The sequence below is a fragment of the Eptatretus burgeri genome, chromosome 3 (assembly GCF_056783735.1).
Source record: "Eptatretus burgeri isolate ZD-2024b chromosome 3, Ebu_testis_v1, whole genome shotgun sequence".
NCBI lineage: Eukaryota > Metazoa > Chordata > Myxini > Myxiniformes > Myxinidae > Eptatretus > Eptatretus burgeri.
Genome location: NC_140963.1, coordinates 58,937,537 through 58,955,068, shown reverse-complemented (window position 1 = coordinate 58,955,068; position 17,532 = coordinate 58,937,537). Strand labels below are relative to the sequence as shown.

The window sequence follows — 17,532 nt, the reverse complement described above, 5'->3', positions numbered from 1 at the left end:
GGTATGTGGTTCGAACCAACAGTACTATATAGTTGTTCTAGTACATTTGTTATACTATAACAAATGTTATAGTTATACTATACCAGCATTTGTTATACTAGTGAATGCCCGTACGTGTGTGCCCGTACGTGTGTGGCCGTACGTGCGTGGCCGTACATGAAAAAAAAAACTTTCAAACCGCGTGCCAGAAACAACTCACAGGCCGTTCCTTCGCTCTCGTGTGCCCGTATGTGCGTGGCCATACGTGCGTGGTCGTACATGCAAAAATGGTAACCCATCTAAAAATGGCATCGGGAGCAACTTTGGTAGGGTCTGACCAAGTAAAGGGACTATGGAAGGTCAGGACAGACGGATATTGTTGGTCAGGCTGTGATGGAACAGTAAAGGCTGTGTTTGAGAGGGTTGATCTCTCAGAAACAACAGGGTCAGATAAATTACCTGGACTGCTAGAGCAGGTCCCAGCTTGTCTGTGGGCAACACATGCTAATGACGTGGGTCGAATTAGAAGCACGCAGCCAGTAAAGATCAATATAGATAAATCAAGGAAGCTGCCTCACAAATCGCAATACCCCTAACGTCCAGAAGCGGAAGCAGGGATAGCTCCAGTAGTGGAAGCGCTATTGAAGCAAGGAACAATTATTCCCACAGTCAGTCAATGTAATACGCCGATCTTACTCGTGCGAAAACCCGGAAAGTCGACGTGGAGGTTTGTACAGGACCTGAGGGTGGTAAATGAGGCTGTGATCCCCACCTCCCTCATTGTCCCAAATCCAGCGACCATTGTCAAGTATCCCAAGTAACTCTACCCATTTTACTGTGATTGATCTTTGTTCGGCTTTCTTTAGTGTACCGATAGCCCCCGAATCGCAAATCCTTTTCGCGTTCACCTATCAAGGTAGGCAATATACTTGGACTGTGCTTCCGCAAGAATACACAGAAGGCCCTACTTTGTTGTCCCGAGCATTGAAAGATGACATAGATGACATAGTTTTCCCCAGCGGATCCACATTGATCCAATATCGTCGACCGAGAATTAACAGGGTCCAACTCCACTTTTTTAAAGTTTGAGAAAAATGAAATCAAAAATTCAAAGTGGAATTGCCGCTATCTCATCACATTTTATTTTCATATCGTGTGCTACATAACAGGTACATATAAAGGTTACATAAAATAATCTTACTTAGTTTCCTCTATTGCCCTTCTACATGGACTTCTTCTAAATTTGAATGAAATGTCAGATAGACCCTGTTAATTCTCGGTCGACGATATGTTGACGACCTGCTCATCTGTTCAACGTCGAAGGAAGCGTGTGAACAAGACACTTTGATGCTGTTGACGGCCTGAGCAGAAAAGGGACGTAAATCCTCGAAAGCCAAATTGCAGTTTTGCCAGCAGGAGGTAAAATATTTGGGACGCATTTTGAAGGTAGATATCAGACGTGTCTCTCCAGAGCGTATATCTGCAATAATAAAACTGCCCAAGCCAACTACCGCTAAAGAGATGAGGTCTTTCCTCGGGACGACAGGCTATTGTAGGCAGTGGATACCTGACGATGCGGTCTTAGTCCGCCCCCTGCTGGAAATTGGTTCGGCAAGCACGCCCAATCTACTGACATGGATGCAAGAAGCAGACGAGGCTTTTGTGACACTCAAGCAAGCTCTGTCCTCTGCTCCGCTCTGGGTATACTGAACTATGACAAACCTTTCCATTTGTACGCAAATGAGAGTCGAGGCTTCGCACAATCGGTGCTGGCCCAGAAGCACAGAAATAAGTTACGGCCCATCGCCTATTACAGTACTAAAATGGATCCAGTGGCACAAGGATTCCCATCCTGTTTAAGAGCAGTGGCAGCCACTTCGCTCGCAGTGCAGGCGACAGAACCACTCTTCACGGGACACACTTTGATTCTCATGGTGCCACATGCGGTCACCGCCGTGCTGTTAAAAACAAAAGCACAACACCTGTCGGCCTCGCGGGCAACGACATACGAACTTCCACACACAGCTCCACCGAACATTATGATTAAGAGGTGCCCGCCATTGAATCCCGCTAGTTTGCTGCAGGTAGAACTGAATGGAGACCCTCATGATTGTGAGGAGGTAAACGTACACATGTGTCTACCGCGTCCTGATTTGAGAGACACACCAATCCAAAATTCTGGGTTGATTCTATATGTCAACGGTTCATCGTCACGGGCACCAGATGGGTTTCCATTAACGGGTTATGCAGTTTGCTCCGATCACAAAGTAATCGAAAAGGGAAGATTGGCTGCGAACTACTCCACGCAGCAAGCAGAGCTGTTCGCCCTTACTCGTGCAGGCTGCCAAGCCGAAGGCCAAATAGTGACAATTTACACCGATTCCAGCTATGCATTTGGCGCTGTACACAAATTCCGAGCCCTCTGGCGCGAAAGGGGGTTTATAACATCCTCTGGTGCACGGGTAAAGAATGGTACATAGATTGCGAACCTACTGCAGGCAATACTTCTGCCTCACCAAATTGCAGTGGTTAAATGTGATGCCCACACGGGTGGATCTGATGATGTCTCACGGGGAAATGCAAGGGCAGATGAAGCAGTCAAGGCCGCTGCCACCACTGCTGATGCCCTACTGGTATCACAATGTGTATTAACACCAGCGGCAATGCCAACCCTTGACGACGTGAACACTTTACAAGCTGCTGTTAGGACAACAGAGAGGGATTTGTGGATAATGTCTGGATGTGAATTTGATAATGGGTCCAAACTATGGAAATCAGCTGATGGGCGAGTGGCGCACCAAAAGCTCTGCTACCCTTGCTCGCTCGTTTAGCGCATGGGGCCGGGCATACCAGTGAAAGGGGGGCGGGGGTGTGCACCTCTATTAGGAAACAATGGTTTGCCCCAGGCTTTCGCCCAATTGCAGAACAGTATTGTAGGACCTGCCACGTTTGCCAAGAGCACAATCCGGCAAAGGGGGTACAAATCTCCCGTCCAAAGGCAAAACCTAGTAACTCATTTTTTGATCAAAACTGAGCTCATACTAATTTTGGAGTTACGAGGTTATAGGCTTCATGTTAGTGTATGAGTTATTGTAATTTGTTCCCTACGTAAGCTTGTACGCTCATGGCAGGACCTAGCAACTCCTACAGAATTTGGTTAATACCACAAAAAACCTAGATACGGCTTTAATATATATCTTCTCGATATACATATTAAATAATAAAGATAATATATTTCTCGATATATATCTCGATATAAAGATAATATATATCTTTAATATTCTCGAATGGATACGGCTTTAATATATGTAAAGGCAGTTTTTCTTTGTTTTCTCAAAATCAATTAGAAGTGAGTTACTAGGTTCTGCCTTTGGACGGGAGAAATGGCCCCAGGCGGCCACCCAGCACCTTTTGGGCCATTTGTTCATATCCAGATTGATTACATCCAACTCCCAAAGTGCTGTGGATTCGAATTCGTTTTGGTCATCATAGACTTATTCATAAAATGGGTTGAAGCTTACTCAGATGGCATTACTGTGGTTAAACTGTTGATGAAGGATTTTGGCTATAGGTTTGAGATACCCTGTAAGATCTCGAGCGATCAGGGAACTCATTTTACAGCTGAAGTGGTGAAGGAGATGTGTCAGGTTTTGCAAATCAAGCAGCATCTAAACTGCCCTTACCATCCACAGTCTGCGGGGGCAGTGGAGAGGCAGAATGGATTTCTAAAGAATAAACTGGCCAAGATTTGTGAACAGACTGGATTAAAATGGCCAGATGCACTGCCCATTGCCCTCATGACGATGATATCTATCACGAATAGAAAAACTGGCTTATCTCCGCATGAGGTTCTCATGGAAAGACTCATGAGACTACCGCACTCACTTCCATTATCTGGAAAAGAAATGAACGTGCAACAAATGGACGAAACATTGCTAGCTTTCTGTGTCTCCTTGAATCATGCTGTGAGGACCTTCTATGCACATGTGAAGCAAGCCTTGCCTGAGCCAACCACCTCTGCTCACCACAACTTCAAGCTGGGGGACCTGGTTTATGTGAGGATTTACAAAGGAAAGAACTCTCTCCAAGCATGGTCGTGCGGGCCGTTCCTGATACTACTAACTACCCACACAGCTGTGAAGTGTAAAGGGAGAACAACATGGATTCATGCCGCACATTGCAAGCTGGCACGCGGCCCGAAGGATCCCGAGGAGAACGTTGCTTCCTGATCGCTTTGATGATTCTTTTTTTGCAGGGTTATTTGTGCTACTGGCTACAACTTGTACATTGTGGACATGGTCAGTAAAGCCGATAAGTACTACTCGTGATCGAAGTCACTTGTATGTTCCCCAGCCAAGCGCCTGTCACACAGCCCGCCAAGCTAACCACATAGCACACAGAGACCGGAGAAGCTTAGCGGCTAAAATGAAAGCAGATAAGGGTTCACAGTTCACACAGAATGGAGTTGCAGAGGAGTGTCGGAGCACACTTGCACCCAGAGGGACTACATGGAATAAATACTTATCTGGCTCTTTCTCTTAACCACGCTAAGGCTTTTAATAAAACTAGTTGCTGGGTCTGCACTAAAATACCCCACTCAGTGGTTAGCGGGATACCTCTGTTGGCAATACCATTTGATCTGAGTGAGTGTTGTGGATACTGGGTTAAGTGGAAGACATGGAGTGAACGGGATAATAACACGAACAACCACAATAAGGATTGGGAAACGGGCTGGCGAGACCACATAGTTACTGGTTGGGATGGGAATTGCCTCCAGCAACGGGATTTCAGTGACTGGTTTTGGCCAAGTTTTAACTTGAGTAAGATACCTCCAAATTTTGTGGTGGAACAAGCAAAGGAAAAACCGAATCAATGCCTGGTGCAAGAAGCATGGGAAGAAAGAATGTTAGGAAAAACTGAATGCCGTAACTATGTCTGTAAAAATCACACGATGGGGCCACAAGTAGCCTTAAATGATACCTACTTTGTTTGTGGAAATCGAGCCTATCCATGGCTTCCAGATAAATGGACCGGATCATGTTATTTGTCATTTATTGTGCTGCACATGTGCCTGATAAATATGTCACCTTTTGAGCATTTGAAACGGGGTAAACGGAGTTTTACATCAACTGAATTGTTCTTTATGATTCTCGTTCCCCACTACGGGGTAGGACAGACCTCTATTGGACTGGCAGAACTCGCCACCTCACTTGAGTCGCTTGCAAATAAAACTGCTTTTGGCATGGTTGGTATTAATTCCGAGGTAGTCGCCATGCACGCTGTCGCAATGCAGAACAGAGTTGCATTATTGGATCTGGTGCTCGCAGCACAGGGTGGAACCTGTGCGGTGATTGGATCTGAATGTTGTACATATATTCCCGATAACTCGGAGCAGATTGCAAGCATAGCCGACAAGATTAAGCAAGAAGGAGCTAAGTTTCATGATTATTGTACTAAGGATAGACTCTATTCTTGGTTTGAAGGGATTTGCGGAGAATAGGGAACGACTCTGTTACGTTGGATTTTTGTGGGATTATTATGGATTGTCATTGTTGCCGTGCTTGTTAAATGTGCCACAACAACATTGCCTACATTGATTGTCTCTTGTTTAAAAAGGAAAGCTGCAACAAAAGTAATGGTGGTCCAGCAACCACCTTCCTATTTCGATTCTGAAGCCGAGTCCTACGACTCTGATGAGATAGCACTTAAAGTTGGAAATCCATGAGTCAACGCTATGAGCGTGTTCAATGTTTATGGGAATTTCCTTTCCACTGTACTCATCTGCTCTGTTCCTGAACCCTGCATAGGAGCGTTGAATCAGCCGTGCAGCCCAAAGTGGTAACCCTCTACTGTATTGGCCCAAGGGCCTACTTCTACTGGAGCCTCAAGCAGGCCCAAAGCTGTACACAACCACCTGAAGCCACCTGCTCCGATGGACAAGAAAGGCTGAAAGGGACTGAGCTCTATGATGTGTGCTGGGAAGGTGCCTGCCCGGAAAAAATGGGCACACTCGTGCTCGGAAATGTATTTTCATTTGCCTCAACCGTTAACCTTGTGTTGCGTTGCCTCAAGGGCAACAAAGGGGGGAATGATGGGGAAAATTCCTTTTTAAACAAGTTTTCTTTTAATGTACGCACTGTTTGCTCAATGTATAGGAATTATAATCAATTCCTTATGTTCAATTACTATTCAATTATTTGTATTGAAAAGTATATCATCACATTGTCTTAAACCAAGTATATTTACCGGGACCTGTAACCTAATGCTTTACCACCCTCTATCTCCCACTCTCTTTCTGTCTGTGTTTACCTCCACTCTACCCTCCTAGTCTGCTTGTAGTATCTTGTGTTAGGCCTCCTCAATGATTTACGTAGTAACCTTATGACAAGTACGATAAAACGTCGAAGATGCCTTTCCAAATGTGAAACCAGTCTCACCAAGGTCAGCTGAAGGTAATCATGACCAAAACTCTCCTCTCTTCCCTTTGTTCTCTCAACTCCCCCCCCTTACTCCTCCCAAGGCATATAGGCATATATCGCAAAAATGTAAGCTAAGCTTTAGTGCAAATCATTGTGAATGTTTCCACATTTCGGTGCTTTGGACTCTCGTGATACCGCAAAATAAATGTTATTTGATTAATGTACTTTCCTTGTGGACAGTGAATTATTTGTGGATTGCAAAATTGAGTAATAGTATTTTACACCGAGTCTGCTTACTAATTCCACAACAGTACCCATGTCTAGTGTTTCATTGTAAAGTAAGGCATAGTGATAAGCATCTGTTCTTTGTCTATTTTTCCATTACTGTTTGTTGAATTCTTACTTTGTTTGAGATTTTGTTTATTGATTATTTTGATTGACTTGAATTCCTCCATTTACACCACAAGGAAATAAAAAGTTTTTCAGTTTACTTGTTTTTCTTTATAATAAATTCCTTGTTGACGTTTCAACCTGTCTGTGCTTGTCCTTTCCTTCCATTGGTCCAGCATTGCCCGAACCTAGATACACTGGGAGGTAATTCCCAAACTAATTAACCTGTCATCATCGGCGTGCACCAGCAGTAAACGCTCGGCAACCTTCCTTAAGAACCAATCAAGATAAGATTGGTGCATTGTCGAGGGCATGCTCCCTGGTCAGGAGGCCACGTGACTTCAAGTTAAATGGCAAATTAGACGGTGGACACTGAAACTCGTGGTTAACTGATTGGCATTTGTGGTTGTTAAGCAACTACGGTATCACCAATTAATTGTGAGCAGTGGCCCCAGGTCCGGTTCTTCCAAGGAGAAACGAGAATTAACCCCCTCATAATACACTCGGTACCCGTTGCCGTAACAATATTGTTGTGGTTGAGGAAATTCGCAAACCACCATTCAGGTCCCGTAGGTGAGATATCTCTGTAAGTACATGTGTAGTTAGCCCCAAACCTGTTGTTTAGACGGAATAAATTTGATTCATTCAGGCTGCGACCCTTTAAGATAGCCGTTTTTCTGTTCTATCTTTATTTTGAACCAACCACGTCTCAACCTCCATCACACAACAACCACCAACCGCAACGCCGCTTCACAACAACAACAACAACGCCAACAGCCACGACCTTTACCTTCACAACTCGCTCTCGCAAACATCGCATCACCACCATTCCAAGCGTCACCGTGGCCAGGGACCGCCACTTTAGACCCTCCACCACCTTCGCCTCTCCTTCTGCGGCCATTCCCGCACCACTTGTGAACGCCGAGCGTCAGGCTGTCCTGGCCTCGTACGGGACGCGCGCCGGGTCGCGGGTACAAAGAGCGGCCTTTCCGAGGGGAAGTCGGATCAGGAATGATACACGCCCACTTCTGTTCCGTCCTATCAGCGAGCGCGGGGCGATTTGGCCCCGCCTCCAGGCACGTCAGAGTAGAATCGATATATGCAAATTCGAGGATCAGGGGAGGTTCACGCCCACTTTTCCTCCGTCCAATGGGCGAGCGTGGCTCCGCCCCCGAGCTCATCCTGATCCGGAAATTTGCATATGGGTTCTCCTGCCGTACTATAAAGCGCCGAGCGAATTCAGTCAGAGAGTTTTTGGGCTCGGGCGAGTTGGAGAGGTGTGGCGGCGAAGTGTGGCAGCGGCAGAGTGTGGCAGCAGCAGAGTGTGGCAGCAGCAGTCAAGACGGGTCTGGAGGAGAGTCGGAGTCTGTCGGGGAGCTGCAGAGAGGGGAAGCCGGGAACGCGGTCGAGGGCGCAGTGGAGTCGCTCGTCGCGGGACCCAAGCAAGCCAGTTATCCTCTTTCCCCAGAGCATCAACAACCCCCCTGTTTCCCCCCGCGCTGAGATAGTGCGATAAGGGGGCCCCGTTCCCACCCCATTCCAAGCAGTGCCAACGAAACCCGTGGAGGAGCGCGGAGTCGGGGCACCGCCGCGACATTTGCGGCCCATCACAAGACGAGTAGGCTCCACGCGGTCTCGGCCCACAGCCCCGTCTGTCCCCTTGTATTTGAGGGTGGCCCTTTTCTTTTGCTTTTGAGTATATGTGTTGTCGGCGCCGTCTGTAAAGTAAAACTGTGTAAGTGTTGCCATGTGCTCGCGTAGTCGGTAGTAGATCTGCATTGTTGTGTTCCTTTTGTTACATTTACTTTTGGTGCATAATTGTTGTAATTGTATATGTGTGCTTTCCGTTTGCCGCGGAATAAATGTGCCTTATGTTGAACTGTTTTTCCCGTTTCGCTTCGTCTTTCCTTTAATTGAATCTCCATCTTACTTCACGTAAAGGGTTGGTAGTGGGCTAAATACGCCCGATAATTAATCGGAACCGTCGAGGTCGACGATATAACACCACTCGGTTATCCCGATAGTACGGAACGGGTCGCTTAAAGTGGCCCGTGTCCGAAGTCGACCTGCGGCGAGGTGCGATCGCCCGGTCTACCCTTAGTGTGGGTACTTCGGTAGGTCGAATTTGGCGAACAACCCTATCCCACGCGGGGGCCGGTTGGCACTATCGTGGTGAGGCCGAATGGCCCACCCGTGACTAGTTCCCGGCGTTAGTCCGAGAGGGTCACGACGGAATTGTCCGTCTGGTGGGCGACGTGCCGCGATTCGACTTACGTGGCCGCTCGCACGCCGGCGGACGCGAATTCGCAACAATATATTTCAAAAACACAATTTGGATTCCAAATTAAGTGATATCATGATGCAATTTACTTCTTGCCACAATTTTATAAAACCACACATCAACCAAAATAAGAGGTGAAACAAAACAAAAAAGCTTCAAGAAAACAAAAATGTTCTACATGAAAATAGAACTCAAAAATGGTTCACATGAAATCAACCAAAAATGGTCCAAATGGAAATTTACCAGCATGGGTGGCGTAATGGTTAGAGGGTCCACTCTGAGTCTAGAAGGCCGGCGGTTTGAACCCTCGCTGAGTCATGCCAATGACTTTTTTAAATTGTTTGTGCTACTTCCTTGCTTGACGCTCAGCATTTAAAAGGATAGAGCATGGACAAACAACCATAAGTTGGTGATAATAACAGGTTTTGATAGACCAAATGACCTCCTCCTGCATCGAAGTTCCTTGAAAGGAAACTCGTATTATTATTAATTATTATGATAACCTTTCACATTGCAAACATGACTTTATTTCCCAATTATGTTATTCATCATGGTGAAGGTGAATAGTCTGTGTAAACTTCATGAGGATCAGTCAAGTATTCCAAGGCAAGAGGAAAAATATGCACAAAAACCTGGACCCATCACACTTCGTCACTTAGGATGATTGCTTAATTATCTGCTCAATGGATGGAATCAACAGAATGGTGACTGAAGTAGGATCACTGTCTTAGCTGCAAGGAGAGGGGACCACAGTGAGGACCATGATGGTTAGCATCGATCATATTGATTCCATCCCTTGTTCTATCTGTTGTACTGATGCAAAATGACACTAGCCTTCACAATTAAGATTAGTTTTCCATTCCAATTACCTGCGGTCAATGTTATCTTGGAAGAATACACATTTCTGAAGTTTTAGTATAATTAAATCAAAAGGTGCAAAACTACAAGTAAAATGAAGAGAATGATTGGATGCAAGCTTAACATTCTTCTTGTGTAGATCAATAAATCATTCACAAAATATTCATTTTAGAACAGCGAGTCTAACTGTTCCCAAAAGGCCATTATAGAGGTGGCTGGAAATCTAAATCACCCTTTAAAATTTAATCAAGGACAGACCAGCTTTAAAGGGAAACCAAAGTCAGATTTCATTAACTGAGAATTAGGACACCTGAAGATTATCAAATTTTTCATTTTACATCCTTTTATGGAAAAAGGTACCATTAAGTAGCAAATGAAACATTAGTGAATTTCCTAATAACTCCTTGTAGAGACAACCATGTCTTGCCTTAGTGGAACCATTGATTGCCTTGGAAACATCACATACTTTTTAGAGCTAATAAGAGATTTGCTAAGGCAAGACAGGGCTGCCATTACAGAAATTACAGGGAAATTCACCAAGTTGCATATTTTATCAGAAAAGGATGTTAAATTAAAAAGCTCATAATGGTCATTCTCAGTTGTTAAAGTTTGAATTTAATTTCGCTCGAACAAGGTAAATGGGTAGTTAACCTACATTGATTTAGAAATGGTGGAGGAGGAAAACAGATTGTAACTGGAAGGGCACGGGCGATACTTTCTTGCTTTTATGCATGTAAAATAATGGGAAACTACAAAAAACAAAAATGGTACCGGCCTTACCCCTCATAACTTCCTCCATATAAATGATATCCTCTTTCCTCTTGCAGGTGTGCAAAGTGTTGTTCATGTATTGCCAGCATGTTTAGATTTAGTCCAAGATAATCCCATTTTAACCTCCACCACCGAAGGTGAAGGAGGTTATGTTTTCACCCCTTTCTGTCTCTGTCTGTCTGTTTGTTTGTCTGCTGAATATCTCAAAAAGTTGTGGACGTATCCGGATGATACTTTGTGGACAGGTTAGGTGTGTGACAAGGATGAAGTGATAAGATTTTGGTGAAGATCCAGATCCGGATCTGGATACGATAATTATTTAATCTCAAAATGATTCTTCACCATTGAGAGATAGGGCCAAAAACGATATAGTACTGTACAACATGATATTTCAAAAATGTATTGGGCGCGATATGTTCTTGTGGATCAGGCATTGCGTGGTGGAGGTATGCGCTCAAATGAGCGCCCTTCCAGTTTCAACATGTCATGGACAACTAAAGAAAAATCGTTTTTAGGCTAAATCTACCCGAGAACAAAATCTTTCAAGAAGACTCAAATCGAGTTCAGGGTTAGATGTTTAAGGACGTCTTCCGAGGACGGCCACAATCCATCGATGATCTCAAAACAGCAATAACTGACAAAATCCATTCAATCACTGTAACCGAATGTGTCAGAGTAATAAACAATTTTGTTTGTCGAATCCAAGTGTGTCTGCAACGTGGAGGCCAACATCTGGAACATGGTGCTCTTCCCTCAATAAAATCCATCTGAAACTTTCCATGATCATGCATCATGTGAAACAAATGTGTACCAAATAAAAATAGTGTCATCTAATATATAAAATGAGCTCGATCTCAGCGTGCATGCGTTTGTCTGTCTGTCAACAATTGTCCTGTAGGGGATGCCACTAATCAAGAAGCAAAGCAATGCACACATATACATACATGCAGCATACATATATAACGTGATGCACATACACGCATGAGAAGAGTGTTTCCTGGCATGGCCCATGCCTAATACGTACCCCAGACAGTTTGATCAAAAGAAGGAAGAGAGGAAGGGGAGGAGGAGAAGAAGGGGGAGGGTGAAGGCAAGAATATATATATATATATATATATATATATATATATATATATATATATATATTTTTTGATCTTCCTCTTCATTTGTTGTTGTATTTTATTTGAATTTCAGCATATAAAAAGACTGTGCTGAATATCCCATTGACACTCTCCCCCCTCCTCACTCCCTGAGTGTATAGCTAGGCCGGTATCTATACACTGCCTAATTATATTTTTTCCCAACAAACGCTTTTTAGGTCATCTCTACTGAGATGACCTAATAAAGCCGAACCAAATGTCCGTCCGTCCGTCCGTACGTCCGTCAACAATTTTTCTTTCCGATCTTGATGAAACTTAGTATGCGGGTAGAGGTCGATGAGTGTTGCACAACGATATAACTTTTGTCCGGGTTCAAGGTCAGGGACGAGGTCACGAGGTCAAGTAAGTTATAAAAATCGCCATTTTCAAAACCTATCTAGTCTGCCATTCTACAAGATATTCGGCAACTGTTTATTGATTATGATAGTAAAAAATATTATCCTGTATTTAACCGGACAGATTTTTGAATTTCCTTCCCGTTTGATCGTCACGTGATCTGGAAGATGGCCAAAAAAAATGCGATTCGCAAAGAAGGAAGGAAGGAAGGAGAAATGAAATATAAATATAAAACACATTTTTAGCCTTTTATATTTATACATTTTCCGCCGAAGGTGCAAAAGTTTCAAAACCCGAAATGTAAACGTCGGCATTTATTTTCAAAATATAATTTCGTGCACGCGCGCCAAAATGCCGAGTCATCTTTAACCAAACTGCGCAGTTCTCGCAGTAGAACTGCGCAGTAGTCTTCGGTCATAACTGAACATTGAGAACTTGTGGTATTATAGAGATGACCATCACCCCAACACGGGGGTATTTTTTTTTTTTTTTTTAGCAATCACACAGAGATTGGTATTCTCGTCAGCGAAGCGACGGGTCTTAGATTCTAGTTTTAAATAAAAATAAAGGTTTACTAAATTGCATGGGTATCGCTTTTTTGTAATCATCCTGTACAAGGAAAAATCTGAAGCAGCTCCCCACCCCGAATGGCAACATCACAAACACTAACATTCAACTCATCTCCCAGCTCACTTAAGGGTTCGACAGTGGAAAACACGACAGCAAAGCAAAATGGCTCTGAAATGATCCTATCCCAGTGAGCTTGATGTTTGTAACCAAAATAAGCTTGGAATTCATGCGTTACAGAGAACTATTTGCAGGGTTGGGGAAGAGAGGGTGTTGGCACAACAATGAGTTGGTAATTGATTTGATTGAAATGCAGGACTGACAGATAAAGAGCACAATCAAGTTATCTTACCACACAAATAACTGAAAATAATACAAGTTATACATGTATCCATGATAGCAAATGCCTCAAAGTGACAGTTATGTGCTCATTGAGAAAACTTTGCATGGAAATGCCAACACAGGTGGTATGAACATATGGAAAAACATCTGTTTCAAAAGTGGTAGAACTCTCCCTCCCGAGAGTGCCACTTTTCATATACCAATTTATTTCATCTTGTGCACTGCACAAATGGCATGCAAAGACATTAACATGAATGAACCTTATTATTCTGAAAAGACTCCGCTGACAATTAAGCTCAGATCTTGATGTCGGGATTGAAAGGCGAATGTAAACAGTTTCAGATCAACTGGCAATCGTTGGTTTTGGATGGATGGTTTTGATCACAATAATCATCTCACAAATTATAGGAAGAGAACCCCCCCCCCCCCATGCAGCCATGGAGAAATAAAAATCTATGTATCAATCAAAATGGACTTCTTTGAGCTTTGATATCCACATGAAAAAAAGCCATGCAAATGGATGATTGTGAATACAACTTAGCCAATGCAGCTCAAAAGCAAAAGCAAGTATCCTGCCACTGATTGCATCTCACTTTACCTGGGTAGCAGGAGAGGATTGACCAGGGCCGGACCCACCAAGCAGATGGCTCGGTGAATTAGGGAGGGAGCGGCATGGCGTGATGGCAAGTTGGATCTTCTTCCGCATTGCGACAATTTTCTGGGCCACTGGGTGATTGAGAGTGAACAAAGACATAATTTGGCATGTTACCGGAAAACTTCGGACAGATCTGCTGTCGCGTTAAAATTCTGTGCAACTTTTTCGGAATGCAAACTTTCAAACACTTCTCCATCATAAAAATGATTGTCATTCTGCCAAATCAAAACAAATGACCTATTTCTTGATATGTACCAATTAAAAAGCATTCATGAGAAGTAGCCTAGGGATTATGGTCAAAGTTTATGACCAAGTATATGTGATCTCCTTTTGGAAACCCCTTTATCTATCAAGCCTCATAGGCTGCTGCAGTGGTTTTACACAGGGTGCTGAAGCAAAGGTGCTAAACTTGATTGATGAACCAGAAAAATTAGACTCTGGCCGTGGTACCAGCCAAAAGTTGTACCCGTTGGCAAATGTATTGCAAATGATGCTTCGCAATGCTGTGCCTCCTGCTCACACTGAAAAAGACTCCATTTTAGTTTGACTTGTTCTTGCTTGGAATCAATCCCAGTATTAGACAGCTAAAAATATTATACTCAACAATAATCTGCACAGTTAGAAGCTCAATCAGAAAAGGCTGAACAGCACACCGGTCAAAGCAAAGTGACCGACTATCGAAACTCACTCAAATGTCTCACACAAATGAGCCTTACTTGCTCAGGTTTTATATTCATTAAAGGAGATGATTAATTCTGTGAACAAGGACCTTTGGAAAATAAGATGGTTCACCTTTCAACCTCTTTGGCCTACTATTGCACAGCAGTAATTAAGTGAAGCTGAAAGGGCTTTGTAATTAAGGGAATTTTACAGTCAAAATAAGTTGTATCCCATGTAGCTTTGTCAGTGCAGACGAGCAATGGTCGCATTTCCTCAAGCGTTGAAGTAAGTTCGTTTCATATTCAATCTGATTCTCTCGGTAGGCTGGAGATTAAAATTAATTTATTACTGTGCGACAGAGATGTTCCATTATGATGGATGATGCAAGATAGATGGATTGATGGATGAGAGGGAAGCGGGGAGTATGGAGGGGAAAGGGGCGGGGGGTAAGTGAAGAGGATGAGTGTGAAGTGAGGTACGGAGAAGAGCACAATATCGATGATTTCATTTCTCAACTGGTCATGCAGCTGTCAAAAACACTGGCATATTTTCCTTGTGCAGTCTCTTCCTGAGTTTGAAATACGATGAGTAACAAGCTTGCCCCAAGGGGAGGAAATGGTAAAAATTAGGCGTTGATTATCTTTCATTCTGCATCAAACGAGCCATACAAACATTAATTGCAGCACCCTTGGCTATTCCTGCAGCAATTACATCAAAGAGAATTGGCATCGAGGCAGTGCACATTGTGAAACACAATCCATTGCTGCCGTTTACATCATATTTTAACTCCTTTTCCACTCATAAAACCCACAGCAGATTGGCAGACAATACGTTCCAAGTGAAAATGAAAAACAAAACGGGATAATGAAAACAGGGTTTCATGACATCAGTGTAAAAAAATTCAAGTCAAATGCCTAACAAATATTAAAGTTGCAAAACCAAAGTGCTTTTGGTTATGGATAGCAGGAAAGTAGCTATCCACAACATAATGTGGTTGCACAGCACAGATCATTTATCGTAGAATGGAAACAAAAGTGGAGAACTAAAAGGAAAAAAAAAAAAACATTATATCTTCATGGCCATTGTCAATACGAGTGACAAGTTTGAATTTGACATACTATTTTGATGTTCCCACTTCTAGAGTGAAAAAAGCGGTCGTCCGACTAATTACAACATGGCGGGAAGTGAGTGTGGGATGGGTGGGGGTAGGGGGTGTGGACGACAGGCGAAGATTAAATTGGTTTAATGAGTCCGGCTAATTATGAGCCCCACTGGGTAAGGGCGGCCACAATTCAAAACCAGAAATGCAGCTTGGATGGCAGTGTGCCTTCTTTTGACAAGGCACTCGGGCCTTGGTAATTCACCCTGAGGACAAGCTTCCTTCCTCTATTTGATTCTGTATAACAATGGTGAACCAAGTATGAATGCAGAATTTAAAAAGAAAGAAAACTCATGGGCACAGGGTTTCTCTGATGATGAAATTATGATCTTTAACATGTATACACGATTATGTCTCTGCATCATCATATTCTGATGTGTTGATTCCTCTCGATGTTATATATATATATATATATATATATATATATATATATATATATATATATATATATATATATATATATATATATATATATATATATATATATATATATATATATATATATATATATATATATATATATATATATATATATATATATATATATATATATATAATAACGATAATGAGAATAGCTCAGCTGATGTATTTTTACAAGTTTAGATTAACTGTCCTCACATGTCAATGGTCACCAAAATCAAAGTAATTCTTGTACAAAAGCAAGTTCCATCATTGTTGAGCTCGTTTTAAAGGATGCAAAGCAACCTGTAAAATGTTATCGAGAATACAAGTAACAAAATTCTTGGTGAAGAAGGAATAAAATGAACAAAACCATGGAGCCAAAACGATTTGCAAATAAAAAGAATCACAGTAACAAGAAAATTAAAATGCAAACCATCTTGGAAGACTCGCTCAACGTTCAGTCCATACGTAGCACATGTCTCGTAGTACGTGCAGCGTTTCAGATCGTTGGAAAGCTTCCGGGCACGGGCGTCATCAATCACTCGTGGATTTGTCGCACTGATCGCATCTGCCAGGACAGGTGAACCACACAAAGAAAATGCGCTTTCGCAATATGCAAGACAAATACAAGAATGCAGTTATGACAATAGCTTGTGAGATGTTGTTGTACCCTGTCATTCATCTCGCGAAAACACTGGCGGAAATCAAATATCCAGCAGCCTCCACCTGATGCTCCCAGAGAAGAGCTGTCTTTGTTGGACCAGGGAGGGGCAGCTAGTCTTGATGTGTGTGGTGGTTTGTGGGGTCGATAGACAGAGGGGATATGTTGGGTTTAGTGTGGTTTGGAGTGAATGTTGATATTGCATAAGGGAGGAGTGGTGTCCACACTAGAGTCTAGTGAGATGGACTCTCATTTCACAACTAAGTGTTGCTTCAGAAGAGTGAATTTTGGGGGGAAAGTGGTTGGAGATATTGTTTGAAGGACGATGTACTATGGATTGTGATGTTATGAATGTGAGGGCAAATGTAGGTGGTTTGTGGGAGAGCAGGTATAATAGTGAGGATGTGAGAGTAATGATGAGCAGTTGTATGTTCCATATGTCGTTGGAGTGGAAGATGGATGGTCGTAGAGTGCTTTGGGTAAGAAGGATATTCAGCTGTAGAGGTAATTGAGTGCCTTTCATATTTAGGTGGATTACAATTGGGAGTACTTTTGTTTTGGCATGTAGTGGGCTATGTTTGTCGATCTTGTGCAACTTGTTGCTATCCTGAGAGATATGTTTTGTATTTTTTGAAGTTTTTTGTATGTTATGGTCTGAAGGAATGATGACCCAAATAGGGTTGGTATAACAGCCCAGATGAACTGTTTGTAGGTTGGTGGAAGTGATTGTGTGCTGTCAAAAGGTTGCATTAGTGAGAGCTTTAATTTTGTCGATCTTGCAGTTAGCCTTGGCAGTGAGTTGATCTGTGTGTTGTGTAAAGGTTATATGCGTATCCAAGGTGATAGTTGCCCAGTAATGTTGGAAGTCTGTTGAGAAAAGGTTGTTAATTGA

General features: G+C 42.9%; 1 protein-coding gene across 8 annotated transcripts in view; it reads right to left on the bottom strand.

Annotated features, from left to right (window-relative positions):
- Window positions 1–17,532, bottom strand: part of LOC147029991 (arf-GAP with GTPase, ANK repeat and PH domain-containing protein 1-like) — a 459,947-nt gene that overhangs the window by 273,014 nt on the left and 169,401 nt on the right. For all 8 annotated transcript variants that reach the window (XM_085873585.1, XM_085873584.1, XM_085873587.1 and 5 more), the window contains 2 exons: window positions 16,413–16,547; window positions 13,702–13,829 (listed from right to left, as the gene is read on the bottom strand). In XM_085873585.1, coding sequence (XP_085729711.1) covers window positions 13,702–13,829; window positions 16,413–16,547 — 263 coding nt within the window. The remainder of the gene's footprint in view (window positions 1–13,701; window positions 13,830–16,412; window positions 16,548–17,532) is intronic.